The sequence below is a fragment of the Anomaloglossus baeobatrachus genome, chromosome 7 (assembly GCF_048569485.1).
Source record: "Anomaloglossus baeobatrachus isolate aAnoBae1 chromosome 7, aAnoBae1.hap1, whole genome shotgun sequence".
In the NCBI taxonomy this organism is placed as follows: Eukaryota; Metazoa; Chordata; class Amphibia; order Anura; family Aromobatidae; genus Anomaloglossus; species Anomaloglossus baeobatrachus.
The window spans coordinates 302,269,819-302,292,454 of NC_134359.1; the positions used below are offsets into that span (position 1 = coordinate 302,269,819).

Sequence of the window (22,636 nt, forward strand, 5' to 3'; positions counted from 1 at the left end):
CTCCCAGTGGCAAAGTAATAGACGCCACGTACGACCTCCCAGTGCTGAAGTAATGGATGCATACGACTTTACATAGTCAAGAATAATGGATGCCACGCACCTCAACACCAGAGTAAGGGACGACATATACAACCTCCCAGTGCCGGAGTAATGGACACCACATATGACCTCGCAGTGCCAGAGTAATTGACTCATACAAGTTATTGGTCATTCAACACATTTTATTTCCATAAAAAATAAAAATGCCACAATAAAGGTTGTGAACTAAACAGACACTAAACAGCAACATTTCAGTACTTCTTGGCAACAACAAGCGAAACTTAACCATTCTGAGATACGCGGCAGTGGCGTCACTCATGCACGAAGCGCAGGGCTTGGGCATTGAGACCGGAGTCATGCAGGAACGGGGACAGGTACGGATACAGCTTCTCTGTGAACGTGGCTGTGAACGTGTAGATTGCGGTCATATCGTCGGCATTGTAGAAGGATATCTGGCCTCCCTCGTAATCTACGTACACTCCGATTCTCTTCGGCTTGGCGTTCAGGATCAGGGTCCTGGAGGGCGACTCCAGAGCCTTGTAGGCGTTGCCGTTCCTCAGCCAGATGGCCCAGTAGCCGTTCTTGGGGTTCAGCTTGATCTTGCCCTTGCGGTTGCTGGACTCGCTGGCCATGCCCACGTCCCAGGCCGTCTTGTCTCCTACTTCTACCTCCCAGTAATGGCGGCCAGAATCAAAGCCTTGAGCGCCCAGGACCAGGATGCACTGGCTGAAGCGTTTGGGATTATCGATTAGCACGAGCTTCGTGTCTCCATATTTCACGCTGGTCATGTTATCGGACAGCACCAGGTTGGGATGCGCAGTCGACGGGTCCAATAGCATTGGGGTCAGTTCTGACAAGAGAAAAAAAAACAAAACAGAATTTGAGAGATTGCAGCTTTAAAACGATTTTCTCCTCGATCACAATGATCCCTGACCTAAAGCGGAGGCAGGATGGGCGCTGTACACCATGTCCGGCACTGCTCTGTGACTGTTGTCATTGTTCAGGGGGACTCATTGCACATCACAGCCCCACCCCCGCTCATCTTTTCTTCCCTTTCTTAAAAAGTTACAACTTTATTTTACCATGCTATGTGCTGGAAAGTGCAGAGCGAAATAAGACGTCACTGCGCCATTTATTTGTGCGGCGTTGTGTAGCACTACCCGTGACATTTTGTGGATGGAGCCCGTTTTTCGTCACCTGAACTTATGTTTCCAGTGGCACTGTTCCAGATACACTTTTTAGGGGGAAGATGCGGTGGCCAAAAAAATCCGCTATTCTGGCTTCTACATTTTCCTTCCCGCCTTAAGGTGTTCGCCGTTGGATTTCTTCTATTTTTGTGTTGGGCACAAAGATTTGGAAGTTTTTGACGTGTTTTAACGTTTGCCCATTTTTGTCCCCTGAGGGGACGTGAACAGGCTACAAAGTGCAGAGAAAGGCCTCTAAGTAGCCCCCAACTCCCATGATCACCCCCCCCCCCTCCCGAATGTTGCCGAGGAGTTTACAGACTGATTGTACTATGCCAGCTCACAATCTGATGCAGATATATATTGCTCTCTAATGAGCAGAGACCTCAGATGTCCACCTGTGTTGAGGATAAGAATTGAGTAACCCGAAATACTTAATTCAGCCATTTCACAGACCCAGATTAATGTAGTTTAGTTGATGTAGCCTAACATTTATGAATGCTTTTGTTTCTTACTAACACCTATATACATTTTCAGTAATTTTCCTTAATGCAATATCCAAGCACATGTAACTTAAAGATGGCTCCTACATCCTGGACAACGACCAAGATGATGAGCACGAGGAGGAATATCCAAAGTTTGGAACAACCAATCCAGTAGAGACTATGCAAGCGGCTACACGCCCCGAGTACAGCCTGCGATATTTGATTGGACTATATTTTGTCTACACCCTTCACTTCTCCAGAACTATAAAGGCTTTGTGAAAAATAAACCGAGCAGAATTTCTTTGGCGTCTGTCGTGAGAGGAAGATCATAACCGATCCAGAGTGTTATTTCTGTCTCGTGTGCACACGACATCCCAGATAATCTGAAAACGGCAGTCACACCTCAACAGACCCTTTTGTAGTCTCACCTCAACAGCTGCATCTGTTACGCGCAGGCACAATCTGTACAGGACACGTAATCTTGTGCCTTACGATACAAAACCCGACGTTTTACCACGCCCGGCGGACATTTCTTATAGAGGCTGAGACTTACTCGGCTCAATGAAGGACTTGATCTGCTTCCACACTGTATACTGGAGGGGTCCTTTGAACGTCCCCTGGCATAGATCCTTGGACAGCAGGCTGTTCCCTGAAGACATCACCTCCTTCTGCTGCACCTGACACCTGGAGAGAAGAAAGCGTGAGTCGCACCCTCCCCCATATGACAATCCCCCGCCTGGCACAGTCGTACTCATCACCAGCCTAAAGCTGCAGCAGAAACTTACTTCTCGATGAAAGACTTGATATCCTGCAAGAAAGATGGGAAAATAGTGATTAATTTGTGGGAAAAACAAAAGAGGCAGCGTCCTAAACCTCACCGGAGGCAGCACTTACCGTGAGGAAAGAGATGGAGTCTGTGTCGTTGGCCCGCTCGTTGGCCATGGTGATGGTCTGCTTGATGTTGTCCCGGTTCTCCTCCATCTTCACCATGTTGCTCTCCATCTCCTTCAGCAGGTTCTCACCCTGTTCCTTCAGATTCTCCAGCAGCTTCTCCTCTCGCTCCTTCAGGAAAGCGTGCATCTTCTCAAACTCTTCCAAGATGTGCTGCTTGAACTCGGAAATGTTGGTCTACGGGGAAGAGACAAAGCGTTTGTATGATATGAAGAGTGGTGGGCCCAACAGCAACAGTGAAGAAAAATTGGAGCGAGTGGAGTGGAACAGTGTCACAAGCTTTAAAACCAAATATCCCCCTGAGAGTGCTTGAATCCTTCATCCCAAATTTAAACCTTACCTCATGGGTAAAAAAAGAGCCTGTGGTGTTAGCGGGCCTATATAAAGATGGAGTTTTACTTCCCTACTCAGATTTGTGAGAAATTCAATCTTCCTCGGCACAGCTTGTTCCAATTTTTCAGTTGCGCCACTTTCTCATAAACGCTCCCATCTTCTCCAACCCTGTAGTAGCTGACCCCATCTCAATTAAAAACGTCTTTCAAAATAGTAAAATTAAGGGCCTCTCATACGTGTATAAATTACTAAATTGCCCGGTAGATGATAAACAACTCCCCTACATGCTTAAATGGGAGAAGGATCTTTCCTCCCCACTCAGGCCTGGCACTCTGCCTCAAAGTGGATCCAAAGATTTTCCTCATGCCTTAACCATATTGAACAACTAAAAAAAAAAATCCACCTGAGATGGTATAATTTCCCCACCAAATTAGCAACCTTTTCTCCAAATATGTCCCCACTGTGCTGGAGGGGCTGCAACCACAGAGGTACTTTAAGTCATATGTGGTGGTTCTGCCCAAGGACCTTTGAGTTTTGTAATTTAGTTTTTGAAATGATCCGGGAGGTCACTGGTCTCCGGATCCCCCCGTCCCCAGCCCTCACCGTTCTACATATGGGTATAGACAATTCTTGACCCCTTTAAAACCATTGTCTCCCATTTCCTTATTGCAGGTAGGCATTGTATAGCTTACAGGTGGAAGTCCCCGCTGTCCCCAACTAGGACAGAGCTAACAGACCGGCTGAATCTACAGTGAGTATATGAAACGAGTAGCTTCTAGTCTGAAAAAGAAAGGCAGTGCTGGAACAATGGCCCCCCTGGGCGACCTCTCCATATGCCGCGGCTCTCCCGCAACCTTCTAACCCCCCACAGTCGCCAGGCTCCTCTGAACCCTGAAGTAACTTAGAGCTGGCCCCTTGAGACAGATAACCCCAGGGAAAATGCTAGACTCGCTAAGGTAATTTATCTATATGGCTGCTCACCCCCTTCCCCCTATGTTTTTCCTTAGTTATTCCCAGTTCGTACTGTAGGGGTATTTAATGTCCCACAATGATATGTTGATATACCCTATATGTACTCTGTTTTTGTATTGTTACCTGTATGTGGTTTGACAGTGTCAAATGTCTGTTATATGCTGGAAATTTAATAAAACCTTTACGATTAAAAAGAGTGGTGGGCCGACGAGTCTCCGGATTACAGGGGCCGCTCGCTCACCTTGTGCTGCTCCACCTTCTCCTGCTGCTGGTCGGTCAGCTGCTCCGTCACCTTCAAGGCTTCTTCTAACGGGGCCACGATGGCCGACAGCTCAGCCTGCGGTGACATGATTGTAGTGATTAGCTAAATACACTATCTGCGGCCGTCGGTATCTACGGAGTGTTTCCTCCCCACTTACCCGGTACACCCCAACCGCATCCAGGATGGGCAGGAAGTTGTGACTGGCGTGTTTGAGCGAGTCGCGGCAGATGACGCAGCTCAGTATGCCGTCGTCCTTGCAGTACAGCTTCAGTCGCTCATCGTGCTCAGGGCAGTTCTCTGGCAGCTTGGCCTTCCCAGACGCCTTTGTCGGGGTCCCAGAGGTGCCCACCGTCTTCTTCACCAGGTTGGCCAGGGCTCGGTTGGTGGTGTACCTCTTGTCGGTGATGACCTCTTTACAGTCCGGGCAGGTGAAGGATTCCTGCCCGTCCCAGGCCTTGTCGATGCAGTTCCGGCAGAAGTTATGGCCGCAGTCCACCATGACGGGATCCTTGAACAGCTCGCTGCACAGGAGGCAGGTCAGTTCTTCAGCAAAGTCCCCGGACGCCATCACTGAATTGTTTGGGGTGTCTTCCACCTTCACTTTCTAGAAGAACAGACAACATGTGAGTGGACATTTCATGAATGTAAGACGGGGATCATGTGCGCCCGCCGGCGAACCATCCCTGCAACAACTCGCAGAGATATGCACTGCTCACACCGAGCTGATGGGAACACATAGTAACTCTCTACCTCGACCCACCCTGCGAGACGACTGCAAAATAGAAAGACATGGTTAATGGTAACAGGAAAATCTGCAGTTAGGAGAGGCACAGTATGAGGTGCTGGATGGGCGTCAGCTGAAACGGGCTGGAAATAAGACAAAACAACAAAAAACAGATAATGGAACACAAGTTACACAGTATTATCGGCGTTATCAGACGGCGGCAGCAATATTCAGGACCCCCGGAGCCCAGACTAAGGCTGGACACACATTACATGGCTGTCAGGCGATTAATGGCCTAACCCAAACCCCCCCCGCACACGGGAGAGCTAGCTTCGGCCGCCCCCCCCCCCCCTCCCGCGCACACGGGAGAGCTAGCTTCGGCCGCCCCCCCGCGCACACGGGAGAGCTAGCTTCGGCCGGCCCCCCTCCCGAGCACACGGGAGAGCTCGCTCGGCCGCCCCCCCCCTCCCGCGCACACGGGAGAGCTAGCTTCGGCCGGCCCCCCCCCTCCCGCGCACACGGGAGAGCTCGCTCGGCCGCCCCCCCCCTCCCGCGCACACGGGAGAGCTCGCTCGGAGCCGTTTCCCCCTCCCGCGCACACGGGAGAGCTCGCTCGGCCGCCCCCCCCCCCTCCCGCGCACACGGGAGAGCTCGCTCGGCCGCCCCCCCCCCCTCCCGCGCACACGGGAGAGCTAGCTTCGGCCGGCCCCCCCTCCCGCGCACACGGGAGAGCTAGCTTCGGCCGGCCCCCCCCTCCCGCGCACACGGGAGAGCTCGCTCGGGTGGCCCCCCTCCCGCGCACACGGGAGCTTGTTCTAGTTCTTTATGAGAATGCAGATGACCAACAACGGGCTGTGGCTCATCTCCGTGAGAATAATGTGGTTGGCAGACGTGCGTGATCGACACGTCCCCCAATCAGGCGGCCACGCTCCTATAGACACTAGACCATTAGCCGAACCCACTGATAGCAGGTTCAGCTGACTTGTCTAATGTGAATGGGGCCTTATAGTGACATCTGCTTGGTCACATGTGAATGCTGAGATGAGAGATTCCAGAGAAGTCCGGCAATCGCTCATCTCCACTAAGATATCAAAGTGGAAAAGAAAAAAAAATGAAAATATACATTTTAACAGCAATGCTGTACATAAGAGAAGCGATACACCGGCCCCCACTGAAATCAATGGGCACCGTACAGACCCTGGCTGATCCCAACATGAGAGGCTCAAAGATAACCGACGGGAGATTTCGGATTCACCCTCCACAATGTGGCATTGATCTTTGTGCCGCGTTTATAAATGGATATTTCAAGTGCGCGGTGTAAGGAGACCCCCTCACACGACGTGGCCCTCACAGACACCACCGCTCGCCCCCTTCACTTCAGTACACGGCGAGTCGGGTGCCACATGAGACGAGCGGTGGTGCCGTGAGCAGAGGACGCAGCGGCAATACTTGAGATATGAGGAACAGTCAATTTGGGGTGAAAAATGATCATTTTGGAATTGCACATAGAAACATGTTAAAAAAAAAAATTAAAACAAAAAGTAATGGCAAAAGTGATGGGATGATGATGATGCAGGAGTTTCCTCAGATCTTATGTGACGCTACACGGGCATAACGGGGGCATCGCTGCCCCGACCTCGGCCGACCTCATCTCTGTACGACTCTACACAAAGGTTACAAGTGGCGGCGATTATCAAAACTACAGGAAGTCGGGGCGCAGCACAGAGTATATAGCGCTGTATACACAGGGTGACGGCAAACATGGGGGATTCCACCGATAGCGTGAGGAAGGCTGTGAGACGATTTCTACACATTGCAATGGATCCCGTCCGTCACAGATCGTGCACAGATCTCTTCTGCGAGGTCTGAACGGTAACTTGTCACATGCACAAATTTAGGTGCAGATGTGCAAAAATAAAAATAAAAAAATTAAAAATAAATAAAAATACTCTGCATCTTCTCAGGTCAGCGCCATCAATTGCTTTTTTTTTGTCTTAATCCAGTGTCATAATTTGCTTTAGCGCTTGCACGGCTCCGCGCGGCTGCATTATTACAAGTACCCCCCGCTTACTCCCCGGTATACACTTTGTACAGATGTTGCAGAGCCGGGTTTGTCGTCTGGCACCGCTCCATGAGACTGTGATTTCAGAATGGCTGCAGAACAGCCGGATACATAATAACACAGAGCCAATGTAGTGAAGAAGCCGTGCGCTGTGACACACGAGCTCTGCTGCATCTGCAGTACAAGGTCGGCTTACGTGGAATTACAACTGAGCGCAGAAGTGTCCGGCCGCCTCTGCACGGTCCGGCCGCCTCTGCACGGTCCGGGCTGGTTCGGACACAAAACATCATAGAAAACCGCAGCTCTATTCAGGAGTAGAGATGAGCGAATTTGAGGTTCAGTTTTCGAACCGAACAGACTTTACAAAAAAAAAAAAACAGTTGGAGTTCAGATGCTTTCCGTGCAAACGCCACTCTCGCGCTTGGTGCTCGGCCCTGTGCGAGCCTCTTGCAGCGTTTGATTGGCTAACACAGGGGGGGGGGGGGGGTAACAACAGTGTGATTAGGTGTGGTGTGTAACAAAAAAATATATATTAGAACCCCCTCCTTACGTGTGGGTGGCGACAAACCACCAATCATTGATTTTGAACCTCCTCGGGCCAAGTTCAGACTAGTGGAGGTTCCCAACGTAACAAATTTCCAAAAGATTCGCTCATCTCTATTCCGACGCTGCAATCTCGTCCCGGCTCTGTGAGCGACCTTCCCAGGTATAGTCACAAAGGACTCCTCACAAGCTCAGAAGTGCCCCTAACAGCGAAGCGTTGCAATTTACCTACTATGGGCTCTTTTCCACTCGCGATTTCCTGGTGCGAGTGCGATCCGATAAAAAAAAAAAAAATGGATTGCACTCGCACCAGTGTTAATCAATGAGGCAGTGTCCTCTGTCCTATTTTTCATGCAGCGTTTTGCACCGAGTCTTGGCTCACATGTGGAAAAAAAAATTAAAAAAAAATAAATAAAATCGCACTGCACTCATGTTATATGACTGCAGTGCAGTGCACGTAGAGACAGACAACGGAGGAGATGGGAGAAAGTGCTCCCTCCTCCATCTTCTCCGTAGCTGTGATGTCATCTCAAGATCACATCAGTCGCACGACTCTCGGCTGACATCCGCAGCGGAGGGTCATTAACATATCGCTTCCGATGCTCTCGCATCGTAAGTGGTACACAAGTGGAAAAGAGCCCTATTAGAAATCCTCCAGGCTTATAAATCTATAGTGCACCGCTCGTTGTGTAGGTTGCCGGCCACTCTGCAGTTTCAGAGTAGCCGGTTACCCAGATAAGGAGCACGCGTTGCGTGCAGGTTCTCTGCTTGTGCAGCGCTGGATCTGTCTGGGCTCAGCGCCCCTGTGCTCCTCCAATGCTGCCTTTGCAAGCAGCGCGAGAGCATGTGCCGTCAGTCTTCAGGAGCGCAGCGCCCCCGGCAAATCAGGGAGCTGGAAACCAGTGGGCTCCTTAACACTAGAAGTCCCAGAGAGGGGTCATTTAACGTTTCTACCTTTGGAACCCAGAGATGGGTCGAATGACCTGAAGGATTTTAGCCAACATCCTATAATCACCGTCTTTTGTTCTGTAATTAAGGCCATTACTGTCGCACCACAGGAGGTTGTTGTTTTCCCATTGAGTTTAACCATTTAGTTTCTAGTTCGTTCTATTCAGTTTATTGTATGTCATTTGACCCTCTTTCGGGACTTCAGGGGGGAGCTCGAAATTTCTGGGACTTCTAGTGATAATGAATGATGCCGAAATGACTCTTTGTATGAACGAGGACCACATACTGATGGTGTGATCGCCGCAGGCCTGACTGCTAAACTCCATGGGTAAGAGGCGGCAGCCATGGCGGGAGGACTGTGGTATCACCAAATAAAGCAGAGCGGCTCTTTACACGTTCTCCTCTGACTACAGAGGGAGAAAGAAAAAAACAGAAGGCCGAGGAAAATGTATATAATAGTTGTATATCCCCGGGGGATGGAAATAAAATTATAAGACGACGTCTTCCCGCAGTAGCGGTCTTCAGACTGGTGGGGAACACATCATTAACAGATGGTAGCGCAGCACAACCCGAGGTGTATAGTTCTGTGCAGCACCGGCGGGGCGGAGGGGCCAATCCTACCACAGCCCCTTCACTATAATCGTGGGGGTCTCGTATTGCACGACTAGTTTGCAATTATAAAAAAAATATCTAGATATTTTAAATAGAAAAATCCCAGCCAGGCCTAATAATCCTAGAGCCGCCATTTACAAGGACAGAATATAAAATCGACATCCGTTCGGTTATACGTGATCAAAGCGGAGGATGAGACCAGTTTGTGGCCACACGGAGGCGCTATCGCAGACTGTCCCGCGGGCGTGGCGGGCAGTGCTGTGGAGCAGGACTGACATTTGGGGCTCACGTTACCTTCGCTTCGGGTTCCTCGTCCTCGTTTTTCCGCTTTTGGGGAGTCTTTCCGTTCTCCGCGACCTCCGGGCCGGTGCCGTTGGCCACTTCGGCCCCCTCCTTTACCGTCTTGGGAATCACCAACCGCGTTTTGTCAACCCACTCGTTTTGTCGTCGATTCACTGCGAAAGGGGGAAAACCGAACTTACAACATAATTTCAGAATATAAAACGAGAAAGGGACGGCCGTGGTCGTCTGATCGAGTCTGGACTTACCGTGCCGAGCTTCTATCTGCCGCCATCATGGGCGTCTGTAGAGAGATTGCCCCTGGAAGCTGCAAAAAACTGCAAATTGGGCAACGGAGCCATCGCGAACAAACACTCATGGTGTAAGGGATCTTCTGGAAGCGTCCAAGAAGAGATGCGATTCATCAAGGATAAGCCTCAACGTGGGAAGCAAAGTGCCCAGAGCCGCGAGTCTTCCGAGCTGGACACTTGCTACCACAAATTAGAAGGAAAAAAGGAAAGAAGAAAAAAAAAAAAAAAAAAAAGGCAACCAGAACCACCGCCCTCATTCAGGGTGCAGGCACCCTACAATTATGGGGGTGATTATGGGGGTTGTAGTCTGTCCTGCATCCCAATGAAGTGAGACACAGTACAAAGCATCCCTTGCGCCAAAAATAAAGCAGCAAAAAAATTGGCCAATTTTGATAACTTTCCCGACTAAAGAATTTGTACTTCACTCGGGGTCACAGAGGACACATGAATGTCCTCAATGTCCGAAGGCAGAGGTGAAGCCTGGAGCTTCATTTATCAATTTAGTTTTCTGCCAGACCCCCGTGTGTTAAGGATCGGGTTTCGTACCAGACCCCCGTGTGTAAAGGATCGGGTTTCGTACCAGACCCCCGTGTGTAAAGGATCGGGTTTCGTACCAGAACCCCGTGTGTAAAGGATCGGGTTTCGTACCAGACCCCCTGTGTGTAAAGGATCGGGTTTCGTACCAGACCCCCGTGTGTAAAGGATCGGGTTACGTACCAGACCCCCGTGTGTAAAGGATCGGGTTTCGTACCAGACCCCCGTGTGTAAAGGATCGGGTTTCGTACCAGACCCCCGTGTGTAAAGGATCGGGTTTCGTACCAGACCCCCGTGTGTAAAGGATCGGGTTTCGTACCAGACCCCCGTGTGTAAAGGATCGGGTTTCGTACCAGACCCCCGTGTGTAAAGGATCGGGTTTCGTACCAGACCCCCGTGTGTAAAGGATCGGGTTTCGTACCAGACCCCCGTGTGTAAAGGATCGGGTTTCGTACCAGACCCCCGTGTGTAAAGGATCGGGTTTCGTACCAGACCCCCGTGGGTAAAGGATCGGGTTTCGTACCAGACCCCATTAATTTGTGAAGTGCTGCATTTTGCTCGTAGTGACTCCTTTCTATGGAAGCGCTTTGCGATAAATCCGCCAGAAGAAGCGGGAGCGAATGAGAGATAAGGGAAAGAGCGAGTCACACGGCACAAGCAGGGGCCCAATGGGCCAGTCACAGAGGCTGCATTGGGCCCAGAATAGAAGGAGGAACCAGAGCGGCTCCGAGGCCACTGAAGTTTCCCTTGTGTTATGGAAACCATCCAAGATACCGCTGAGACGCTCCGGAGCGAGGCGCTGCACTTCCAGGAATATGGCGCCTTGGAAGGAACAGAGGCGATACCTGCATTCTCAGAGCGGAAAAGCAGAAGCGCATCCCACCTCCCCCTTACTATAAACATCAATCAGGCCCCCGGGGGTTACTTACAACCAGCGTAATGCACGTAGAACTCCTCCCGGCCCGCCTGCTTGTTCATTCGGGTCTTCACGATTTCGGCATCATCTGGTAGAAAAATAAAAATGCAGAAGTCACAAGAGGCGGCCACATTACAGAGGGGAGATTGCCAGGGTCCGTCCTGAAGATCAGAGTATACAGTCCCATCTCCAGTAAGAGCAGGAGCCGTAGTGATGGCACCTAGGCCGCTCCGGGCATCGGCCGCCTGCTGTGCCAGGATCAGACGTGCCCGGCTCATGTATAGAGGCTTTCATTCATACTCTTCTCAGTAAACTGATTGCCTGTCTGCTCTAGACCGCCCTCTGATAGATTATTAAAGGGTTATTCACCCCAGAAAGGCAAGTTACTCCCCATCCACAGGGTAAGGGATAAATTACTAGTCATGGGGGTACTGACCACCAAGGATCCAGAGATCGGGAAGTCGGCACTGGAAACTTATCCAGAAACTGCACACAAGACGCCTCTAACTCCACTGCCTATGGGACAGCTGAGCACAAACCTCCACTATGGTCTATGGGACTGGCAGTCCGTGTTTACCTCCAGGCCTCGGAGCCCACCAATAGTGCCGGTTTTCAGCATTTCCTTTGCCATGCAGAGGTCCTGAACACATGCACTGTTGGTGTGCCTTGAGGACTGGAGTGGGGGACAAAAAGGTGGAGGCGGCCGAGCACGCACAGCTCTACTCCACTCACGATAGGAGCCATCCTGTAAACTTAGTATATAGGGGTATATGCAGTATGTCGGGATCAAGCCAATCACTCCGGATCACTAAACAATTGTGCTGCCTCTTGCATATATCATATAGACAGTATATGAAAATCCTACACACCCGTTAAAATGTGATTTTTTTGTCATGTACAAAAATCCAACTAAATAAACATTTCACAGCTTTTCCCACCTTTACTGCCTCCAATCTGCACTAATCCACTAAAAGAAAATTGGAGGGCGGAGACCATATAAAATGGCAATTTTTATTTGCAAAAGTGTTCACACCCTTTTATAATTGAAGATGTGGTTGTGTTCCGAATCAGCCAATCGCATTTACGCTCATGTTACACAGTATTAATACTCAGACGCCGTCATTTACAGCGAATCTAATTAACCTCAGAGACAGTGTCGCTGATCAGGAAGGAAATTTTCGAAACTGTAAACAGCTGACAACAAAGCAAAGGATCTCATCGTGCAACGTTATCTGGAGAAGGTACAAAAACACTTACAGAACTCAAGGTACCATGGAGAATGAAGACTAAGAAGAGGTTGAAATGTGGCACAAAAGTGACATTACCTAGAATAGGACATGACTCAGGAAGAGATGAAAAGACAAAACAAATTGATCGGGGGGGGGGGGGGGGGGGGGCAGCAACAGTAAATCACGTTGGTGGGTGTGGACTTTTGGCGCCCTGGAGAGGAGAGACTAAGATTACCTAGTCTCTACAACCTCTGATGGGGAGGTTAGCCTTGTGTAGCAGGTGACCGCTACGTACCACTCCATGGCAGTGCCCAATACTGCAGCAGCCGATCCCAAGGGTCAGGATCATAGGCAGGGTGGATACTGGTTCAGATGGGCCGGCCGATACAGGATGGCCGATACAGGATGGCCGATACAGGATGGCCGATACAGGATGGCCGATACAGGATGGCCGATACAGGATGGCCGATACAGGATGGCCGATACAGGATGGCCGATACAGGATGGCCGATACAGGATGGCCGATACAGGATGGCCGATACAGGATGGCCGATACAGGATGGCCGATACAGGATGGCCGATACAGGATGGCCGATACAGGATGGCCGATACAGGATGGCCGATACAGGATGGCCGATACAGGATGGCCGATACAGGATGGCCGATACAGGATGGCCGATACAGGATGGCCGATACAGGATGGCCGATACAGGATGGCCGATACAGGATGGCCGATACAGGATGGCCGATACAGGATAACCTCAAAAACATCCTCCAAGCACACAGGCGAATACATGGAATAAGAGTCCTTGAAGGAGGAGGCTTGAGGAGACATCTGTGGAAGACGTTAGGCAAGCGTAACAAGGCTTAAAGCATGCAGGACAGTGTTGATTTGCTTGATGACCTCACAAAAGGACCAATATAGCGAAGATCCAGCTTGTAAGAAGGCATCTTGAGACTGATGTACCCTCGAGCAGAGTCACACCTCATCTCCTGCATGAAAACATGGTTGATCCAAGTGTCTTGTCAGCATGTCTTTTCATCCATTTGGACAACTTTTCAAGAGTGGCTTTGGTGTCCTTCTAGATCTTGGAGAAGTCCTTGGTGAGAGCATTGGCTGCAAGGATGTCAGAAACGGTTGACGCTGGAAGGGGAACATTTGGCTGCTGCCCATATACAATGAAGAACGGTGAATTTGTAGAAGCCTTGCTTACATGATTATTATACGAGAACTCTGCTCAAGGCAAAAGTTTAACCAAGTTGTGGTGCTGCAAATTCGTAAGATGCCGTAGAAACTTAGAGATGCTCTGGTTAACCTGCTCCACCTGACTGCTGGACTGAGGATGGTAAGCAGAGGAGAAATCCAGGGACATGTTCCAATGTTTACAAGTACCTCTCCAAAACTTGGATGTGAATTGAACGCCCCTATCGGATATGATGTGAAGAGGTAACCCGTGGAGGCGGAGTGCTGGATGAAATTCATTGTGAGAAAGGGAGCAGATGAAGACCAGACAGAAGAATAAAGTGAGCCATATTTGACAATCGGTCCACCATCATCTAGATGAGCATCCAGAGGAAGATCTGCGATTAAGCTCATAGCGATGTGCTGCCAGAAAGCTGAAGGAACAGGAAGTAGTAAAAGTCGTCCGGACAGACGTAACTCAGAGTCTTGTTTTGTGCAAACCAAGGACAGGCCGTAACGAAATCCACAATATCTTTCTGTATGGTTAACCACCAATGTCGTAAGATAATCAGAGTAGGCTCTCTCTCTATGCCCGGCATGGCCAGCCAACTTAGATGCGTGACCCCCCCCACAGCAAAACTTGCTTGCTATCCAATTTTGAGACAAAAGCCTTTTTGGAGGAATCTGAGACAAGTTCACAGGAACCCCAGTAACCATCTTGGAAGGCTCGATATGTTGAGGCTCCTTCTTTTGGTTGGTGGGTAGAAAGGACCTAAAGAGGGCATCCGCCTTGATCTTGTCTGCACACTGACTAGGAAGAACGGAGTCAAAACTGTCAAAGAACAGCGACCACCTAGCAAGGCGCAGATTCAGCCTCTGTGCGGATTGCAGACAGGCCAAGTTCTCACAGTGTGTAAATGCCATCTGGATGGACGCACCCTTGATTACGCCACTCCTCCAAAGGCATCTTTATCACCAACCACTTACGATCACCAATCGAAATGTGTTCAGGAGCAGAGATGGCCTTTGAGAAGAAATTGCACATTACCATTTGCCCAGTGAAAGATTTCTGTGTAAAAACTGCCCCAGAACACGAATCATCTTATTGCAAGAACAATTGCTTGTTGATCTCTAGACCATAGGGCCCTTCTATCGCCAGACAACACAAAACTCTGGAGCGTTGGACCGATCCATCACAGCTTGTCGCATGAAGTTTGCACCTGATCCAGAATCCAGGAAGGCTGTTTCAGTGAAGCTCCACATGCACAAATTCCACGGCGAAGAGGAATTACACTCGCCTACAGTAGCTTCTCCAACAGACCCTAGGCTTGGGATATTCCCTGACTTCTCGGGACAGGAGTGGATAAGATGCACAGTACTGCAGTAGTACCACAATCCCTTGTCACAACCTGTTCCTGCCGTCGCTCAGCCATCTTAACGTGAAGGACCTGCATAGGTTCAAGAGTACCAGCAAATAACATTCTGCAGCGCTTTACATACATCAGGAACACTGTCCCCATTGGGTATGTCTTTAGAGTGTGGGAGGAAACCCACGCAAACACTGGGAGAACATACAAACTCCTTGCAGATTGTGTCCTTGGTGGGATTTGAACCCAGGACCCAAGCGCCGCAAAACTGCAGTGCTAATCACTGAGCCACCGTGCTGCCCAAATGTAGAAGGCTGGGGAATTAACGGTCTATGGAAGGACGTAGCCAGACGCATTGGTTTCCTCTCACCTTTCTGGAGAGTTGCTGGAACCAGGCTGATGCGGATAGCCAGGGAAGTCACGTTGTTTAGGCTAGCGGAAATGTCTCGACCAGTCAGTTCGGCTTTATTTTTTCTGGACATACTCTCCCAGAAGGCTGCTACCGGCCTCTCATTGTTCCATCCAAGTTAAGACAAGGCACATAACCAGACCGCTTGTTGACCTACTGACAGGTCTCTCATTGACGATTTTGTGAAATGCCCCAAGGTTACAGGACCCCCTCTTTCCCATAAGGGGTTGAGCCATGTGATAGCCTCTCCACCCAGGTGAGGCATTAAGGCGGCAACTTTAGCTATTGGTTATTACTGATTGATAAATCCGCAGCATTGCTTAGGATCTCCATCAAACAGGGCTGAAGCAGACAGGCACCGGCTAGTACCAGGTGTGAGTAGCAGACAGTAGTAGCTGCTGGGATGGCTGCAGCCTGGATTGTGGCAGAAGAATCAGCCGATGCCCGAGCGTTTGAGTTAGGTCAGGATTTGATCCTGCTGGCGGACAGCTCTTGAAATAACTTTGTGCATGGGTAGCGGAGTTTTGGAGTCCATAGTGCGAGCGTCGCGTTGGTGGGTGTAGACCCACTGTGCCAAAGGCCTAGTTTATCCTGGAGGGGCATGACTAAGTGACTATGTTCTGTCTGATGAGACCAAGGGAGAACTTTTTGGTCATAATTCCAAACGTTGCAAAGTCTGCAGTGTGCATCCCCACTAGATACCCCTACCCACAATGAGGCTGGGTTGGGGCAGAACTGTGCACTGGGGCTGCTTTTCATCAACTGGAATTGGGACTTCAATCAAGAGGGAGGGGATTATGGACAGAACAAAGACAATGCTGTATCAAGAACATTCAGGTCTCTGCAAAAAAAGCTTACGATGAATTCCACCTTTCAGCACAATGACCTTCAGGGTCCTCCAAATCTGTTCCACAAGGAGAAGAGGAGGAAAGTTCTGGAACGTCCGAGCCCAGTTCTGAACGCATGGGAAAATTTGTGGTGACCTGAAGAGGGCGCTGTAACACAGGGGACGTCCCCGTAATCTGACAGATGTTGAGGAGCTACTACAAGAAGGAATGGGCAAAGATCAACAATTCTAGATGTGACAGACCATGACCCGAAAAGACTGAATGCTGCCAGAAACTCACAGGGGACGTCACTAAGGCTACTTTCACACATCCGGTTTTTGCTCTGCGGCACAATACGGCACTCTGCAGAAAAACCGCAACCGTTTTTTTGCCGCCGGTTGCGGGGGTTTTTTTTTTGCATAGACTTACATTAGTGCCGTATTGTGCCGCATGGGCTTGCGTTCGGTCCGGTTTTTGCCGCATGCGGCAGATTTAGCCGATGCTGCGGCCGGATGGAACGTTGCCTGCAACGTTTTTTGCTCCGGCAAAAAAACCCGCATCGCGCCGCATCCGGCCGCTGCGGCGCATTTTCAATGCATGCCTATGGACGTCGGATGCTGAAAAAACCGCATCCGGCCGCCGCATGCGGTTTCTTCCACTGCGCATGCTCAGTAGCGTGCCGCAACCGGAAAAAAACGGACCGGCCACATGTAAAAACTTATGCAAAGGATGCGGTGTTTTTGCCACAGAGGTTTCACAGCCGGATTGAGCCGCACTGCTCAAACCGGATGTGTGAAAGTAGCCTAAAGGACTAGTGTATGTGCACCCGTAAAGTATTTGGTGCAGAAATTTCAGTACCGCTTCTGCATCTTTTGGCAGGAAAAACATCTCTGCAAATTCCTCTGGCCCATCATGGCGTGATCTCGCTTTGATATCAAGCCTCCTGATGACGCTGAAGTCATGGGGAATCGTGCACAAGAAATAAGATTTTAGGTCCACAAAAACATTTGACCGCCCCATCTAGGGTCTAAAAAAAAACCAAAAACCCTTTTTTTATTTGATTGCAGTTTCTTCACGGTATCTTTATTTTTTGGGTGTATATCTAAAGTATATTTTCAGAGGTTTCACTACAGGAACAAAAACGGGATTTTATTACTATGGTAACTAAGTTACATTCCTGGTATTGACTAAAATACGGAGATAAAAAAACCCCTCACCAAATACTCAATGTGTGAACATGGCCTAAGGTGGGAAGAGTTTGAAATGTTTCTTCACTTTTTAAAGGCGTACTGCGGGGAGATAAAACATTCCACTATTGTCGCTTCCCTAACTATAAAGATGAGCTGCTCCTGGACCAGTGATTGGGAGTGAAGCTGGAGCTGCTCCCCCTCCCCTCTGGGACGTTACATCACATCAGGGGGCGTGGCCTGCTCCAAGCTGCCGGCCCCGATAACCACTTCTCCGCAGGCCACGCCCCCTGCTGTGATGCAACATCCCAGAGGGGAGGGGGAGCAGCTCCAGCTTCACCCCGAATTACAGGTCCAAGAGCAGCAGTGCACCAACAATAGGAGGATGTTTTATCTCCCAGGAGTACTGCTGTAACAGGGGTGTGTAGACTTTATATATCAACTGTGGTATATAGGGATATATAGTATACAGAAGGAATATGCAGTATATACAGGAATCTATAGAGGTGCACACGGTATACAGGGGTTTATACGGATACATGAGAATATAAAGGGATATATATACTGTAGGTGTGTACAAGGTATACATGGATAACTATAGATTTGTAGAGTATATAGATCGGTGTTCTCAGTATATAGGCATATATACAGGGGTGTACACGGTATATAGAGATGTATACGAGTATATACAGGGGGGCACATGGTATATAGAGATGTATACGAGTATATACAGGGGGGCACATGGTATTTAGAGATGTATACGAGTATATACAGGGGGGCACATGGTATTTAGAGATGTATACGAGTATATACAGGGGGGCACATGGTATTTAGAGATGTATACGAGTATATACAGGGGGGCACATGGTATTTAGAGATGTATACGAGTATATACAGGGGGGCACATGGTATTTAGAGATGTATACAAGTATATACAAGGGGGCACATGGTATATAGAGATGTATACGAGTATATACAGGGGGGCACATGGTATATAGAGATATATAGGAGTATATACAGGGGGGCACATGGTATTTAGAGATATAGAGTAGTATATACAGGGGGCACATGGTATATAGAGATATATACGAGTATATACAGGGGGGCACATGGTATTTAGAGATGTATACGAGTATATACAGGGGGGCACATGGTATTTAGAGATGTATACGAGTATATACAGGGGGGCACATGGTATTTAGATATATAGGAGTATATACAGGGGGGCACATGGTATTTAGAGATGTATACGAGTATATACAGGGGGGCACATGGTATATAGAGATATATAGGAGTATATACAGGGGGGCACATGGTATTTAGAGATATAGAGTAGTATATACAGGGGGCACATGGTATATAGAGATATATACGAGTATATACAGGGGGCACATGGTATATAGAGATATATAGGAGTATATACAGGGGGGCACATGGTGTTTAGAGATGTATACGAGTATATACAGGGGGGCACATGGTATATAGAGATATAGAGGAGTATATACAGGGGGCACATGGTATATAGAGATATATACGAGTATATACAGGGGGCACATGGTATATAGAGATATAGAGGAGTATATACAGGGGGCACATGGTATATAGAGATATATACGAGTATATACAGGGGGCACATGGTATATAGAGATATAGAGGAGTATATACAGGGAGGCACATGGTATATAGAGATATATAGGAGTATACAGGGGGGCACATGGTATATAGAGATATATAGGAGTATATACAGGGAGGCACATGGTATATAGAGATGTATACGAGTATATACAGGGGGGCACATGGTATATAGAGATATATAGGAGTATATACAGGGGGGCACATGGTATATAGAGATATATAGGAGTATATACAGGGGGGCACATGGTATAGATACATATAGGAGTATATACAGGGGGGCACATGGTATAGAGATATATAGGGGTATATACAGGGGGGCACATGGTATATAGAGATATATAGGGGTATATACAGGGGGGCACATGGTATATAGAGATATATAGGGGTATATACAGGGGGGCACATGGTATATAGAGATATATAGGAGTATACAGGGGGGCACATGGTATATAGAGATATATAGGAGTATACAGGGGGGCACATGGTATATAGAGATATATAGGAGTATATACAGGGAGGCACATGGTATATAGAGATATAGAGGAGTATATACAGGGAGGCACATGGTATATAGAGATATATAGGAGTATACAGGGGAGCACATGGCATATAGAGATATATAGGAGTATATACAGGGGAGCACATGGTATATAGAGATATATAGGAGTATATACAGGGGGGCACATGGTATATAGAGATATATAGGAGTATATACAGGGGGGCACATGGTATAGAGATATGAGTATATACAGGGATGTACTCTAGTACAGGGGTGTACACGGTATATAGAGGTATATACAGGGGAGCACATGGCATATAGAGATATATAGGAGTATATACAGGGGAGCACATGGCATATAGAGATATATAGGAGTATATACAGGGGAGCACATGGCATATAGAGATATATAGGAGTATATACAGGGGAGCACATGGTATATAGAGATATATAGGAGTATATACAGGGGAGCACATGGTATATAGAGATATATAGGAGTATATACAGGGGAGCACATGGTATATAGAGATATATAGGAGTATACAGGGGGGCACATGGTATATAGAGATATATAGGAGTATATACAGGGAGGCACATGGTATATAGAGATGTATACGAGTATATACAGGGGGGCACATGGTATATAGAGATATATAGGAGTATATACAGGGGGGCACATGGTATATAGAGATATATAGGAGTATATACAGGGGGGCACATGGTATAGATACATATAGGAGTATATACAGGGGGGCACATGGTATAGAGATATATAGGGGTATATACAGGGGGGCACATGGTATATAGAGATATATAGGGGTATATACAGGGGGGCACATGGTATATAGAGATATATAGGGGTATATACAGGGGGGCACATGGTATATAGAGATATATAGGAGTATACAGGGGGGCACATGGTATATAGAGATATATAGGAGTATACAGGGGGGCACATGGTATATAGAGATATATAGGAGTATATACAGGGAGGCACATGGTATATAGAGATATATAGGAGTATATACAGGGGGGCACATGGTATATAGAGATATATAGGAGTATATACAGGGGGGCACATGGTATAGAGATATGAGTATATACAGGGATGTACTCTAGTACAGGGGTGTACACGGTATATAGAGGTATATACAGGGGAGCACATGGCATATAGAGATATATAGGAGTATATACAGGGGAGCACATGGCATATAGAGATATATAGGAGTATATACAGGGGAGCACATGGCATATAGAGATATATAGGAGTATATACAGGGGAGCACATGGTATATAGAGATATATAGGAGTATATACAGGGGAGCACATGGCATATAGAGATATATAGGAGTATATACAGGGGAGCACACGGCATATAGAGATATATAGGAGTATATACAGGGGAGCACACGGCATATAGAGATATATAGCAGTATATACAGGGGAGCACACGGCATATAGAGATATATAGGAGTATATACAGGGGAGCACACGGCATATAGAGATATATAGGAGTATATACGGGGAGCACACGGCATATAGAGATATATAGGAGTATATACAGGGGTGCACACGGTATATAGAGATATATAGGGGTACATACAGGGGTGCACACGGTATATAGAGATATATAGGGGTACATACAGGGGTGCACACGGTATATAGAGATATATAGGGGTACATACAGGGGTGCACACGGTATATAGAGATATATAGGAGTACATACAGGGGTGCACACGGTATATAGAGATATATAGGGGTATATACAGGGGAGCACATGGTATATAGAGATATATAGGAGTATATACAGGGGGGCACATGGTATATAGAGATATATAGGAGTATATACAGGGGGGCACATGGTATAGAGATATGAGTATATACAGGGATGTACTCTAGTACAGGGGTGTACACGGTATATAGAGGTATATACAGGGGAGCACACGGTATATAGAGATATATAGGAGTATATACAGGGGAGCACATGGCATATAGAGATATATAGGAGTATATACAGGGGAGCACACGGTATATAGATATACAGGGGTATATACAGGGGTGCACACGGTATATAGATATACAGGGGTATATACAGGGGGGCACATGGTATATAGAGATATATAGGAGTATATACAGGGGTGCACACGGTATATAGAGATATATAGGAGTATATACAGGGGAGCACATGGTATATAGAGATATATAGGAGTATATACAGGGGTGCACACGGTATATAGAGATATATAGGAGTATATACAGGGGTGCACACGGTATATAGAGATATATAGGAGTATATACAGGGGTGCACACGGTATATAGAGATATATAGGGGTATATACAGGGGAGCACATGGTATATAGAGATATATAGGAGTATATACAGGGGTGCACACGGTATATAGAGATATATAGGAGTATATACAGGGGTGCACACGGTATATAGAGATATATAGGAGTATATACAGGGGTGCACACGGTATATAGATATACAGGGGTATATACAGGGGAGCACATGGTATATAGAGATATATAGGGGTATATACAGGGGTGCACACGGTATATAGAGATATACAGGGGTATATACAGGGGTGCACACGATATATAGATATACAGGGGTATATACAGGGGTGCCCCGGATCGGGCCGGTCACTCACGGAAGGAGCCGTCCTGCCTCTTGCACGAGTACGTGGACCCGATCTGCACGGTCACATCTTCCTCCACGTCCCCGTCGTCTCCATCGCCGCCATCATCATTCTCCTCGTCGTCGTCGTCCATGGGCTCCTCGTTTTCCGCCTCCTCCGGGGAGACGTCTTTCTTCTCCAGCTCTGAGGAGACGTCGAGCTGCGCTACAGAGGCCATAACGGCGGAACACGTGACCGGGAGAGCGGGAGGGGAGCCTGGACACAGTCACCTCTCACACAAGGGCGGGGAGCCTGAACACTGTCACCTCACACACTGAGGGGAGCGTGAACACCGTGTGGCGGGAGCGGCGGACACGGGCCTAGACGGAGGATACCGAAGAACAGACCTCGTCAGCACTGACCGACACCTGCACTGCGAGACCTCGCCTACACGGGCTGCGCATGCGCTGCTGCGACACAAAGCCTCGGGCGGAGCTTCACGCGGTCAAAGATGGCGGCCGTCTC

The 22,636-nt window shown here is 48.3% G+C and overlaps 1 protein-coding gene across 1 annotated transcript; it reads right to left on the minus strand.

The window, feature by feature from the left end:
- Positions 1 to 200: 200 nt before the first annotated feature.
- On the minus strand, positions 201 to 22,587 carry LOC142245689 (nuclear factor 7, brain-like). The gene is made up of 9 exons (XM_075318620.1): positions 22,145 to 22,587; positions 11,169 to 11,243; positions 9,410 to 9,570; positions 4,384 to 4,830; positions 4,206 to 4,301; positions 2,603 to 2,836; positions 2,494 to 2,516; positions 2,262 to 2,392; positions 201 to 889 (listed from the first exon to the last, which is right to left on the minus strand). Exons 1-9 carry the CDS (start codon positions 22,347 to 22,349, stop codon positions 351 to 353), a joined length of 1,911 nt encoding a protein of 636 aa, XP_075174735.1. The 5' UTR covers positions 22,350 to 22,587; the 3' UTR covers positions 201 to 350.
- Positions 22,588 to 22,636: the final 49 nt, after the last annotated feature.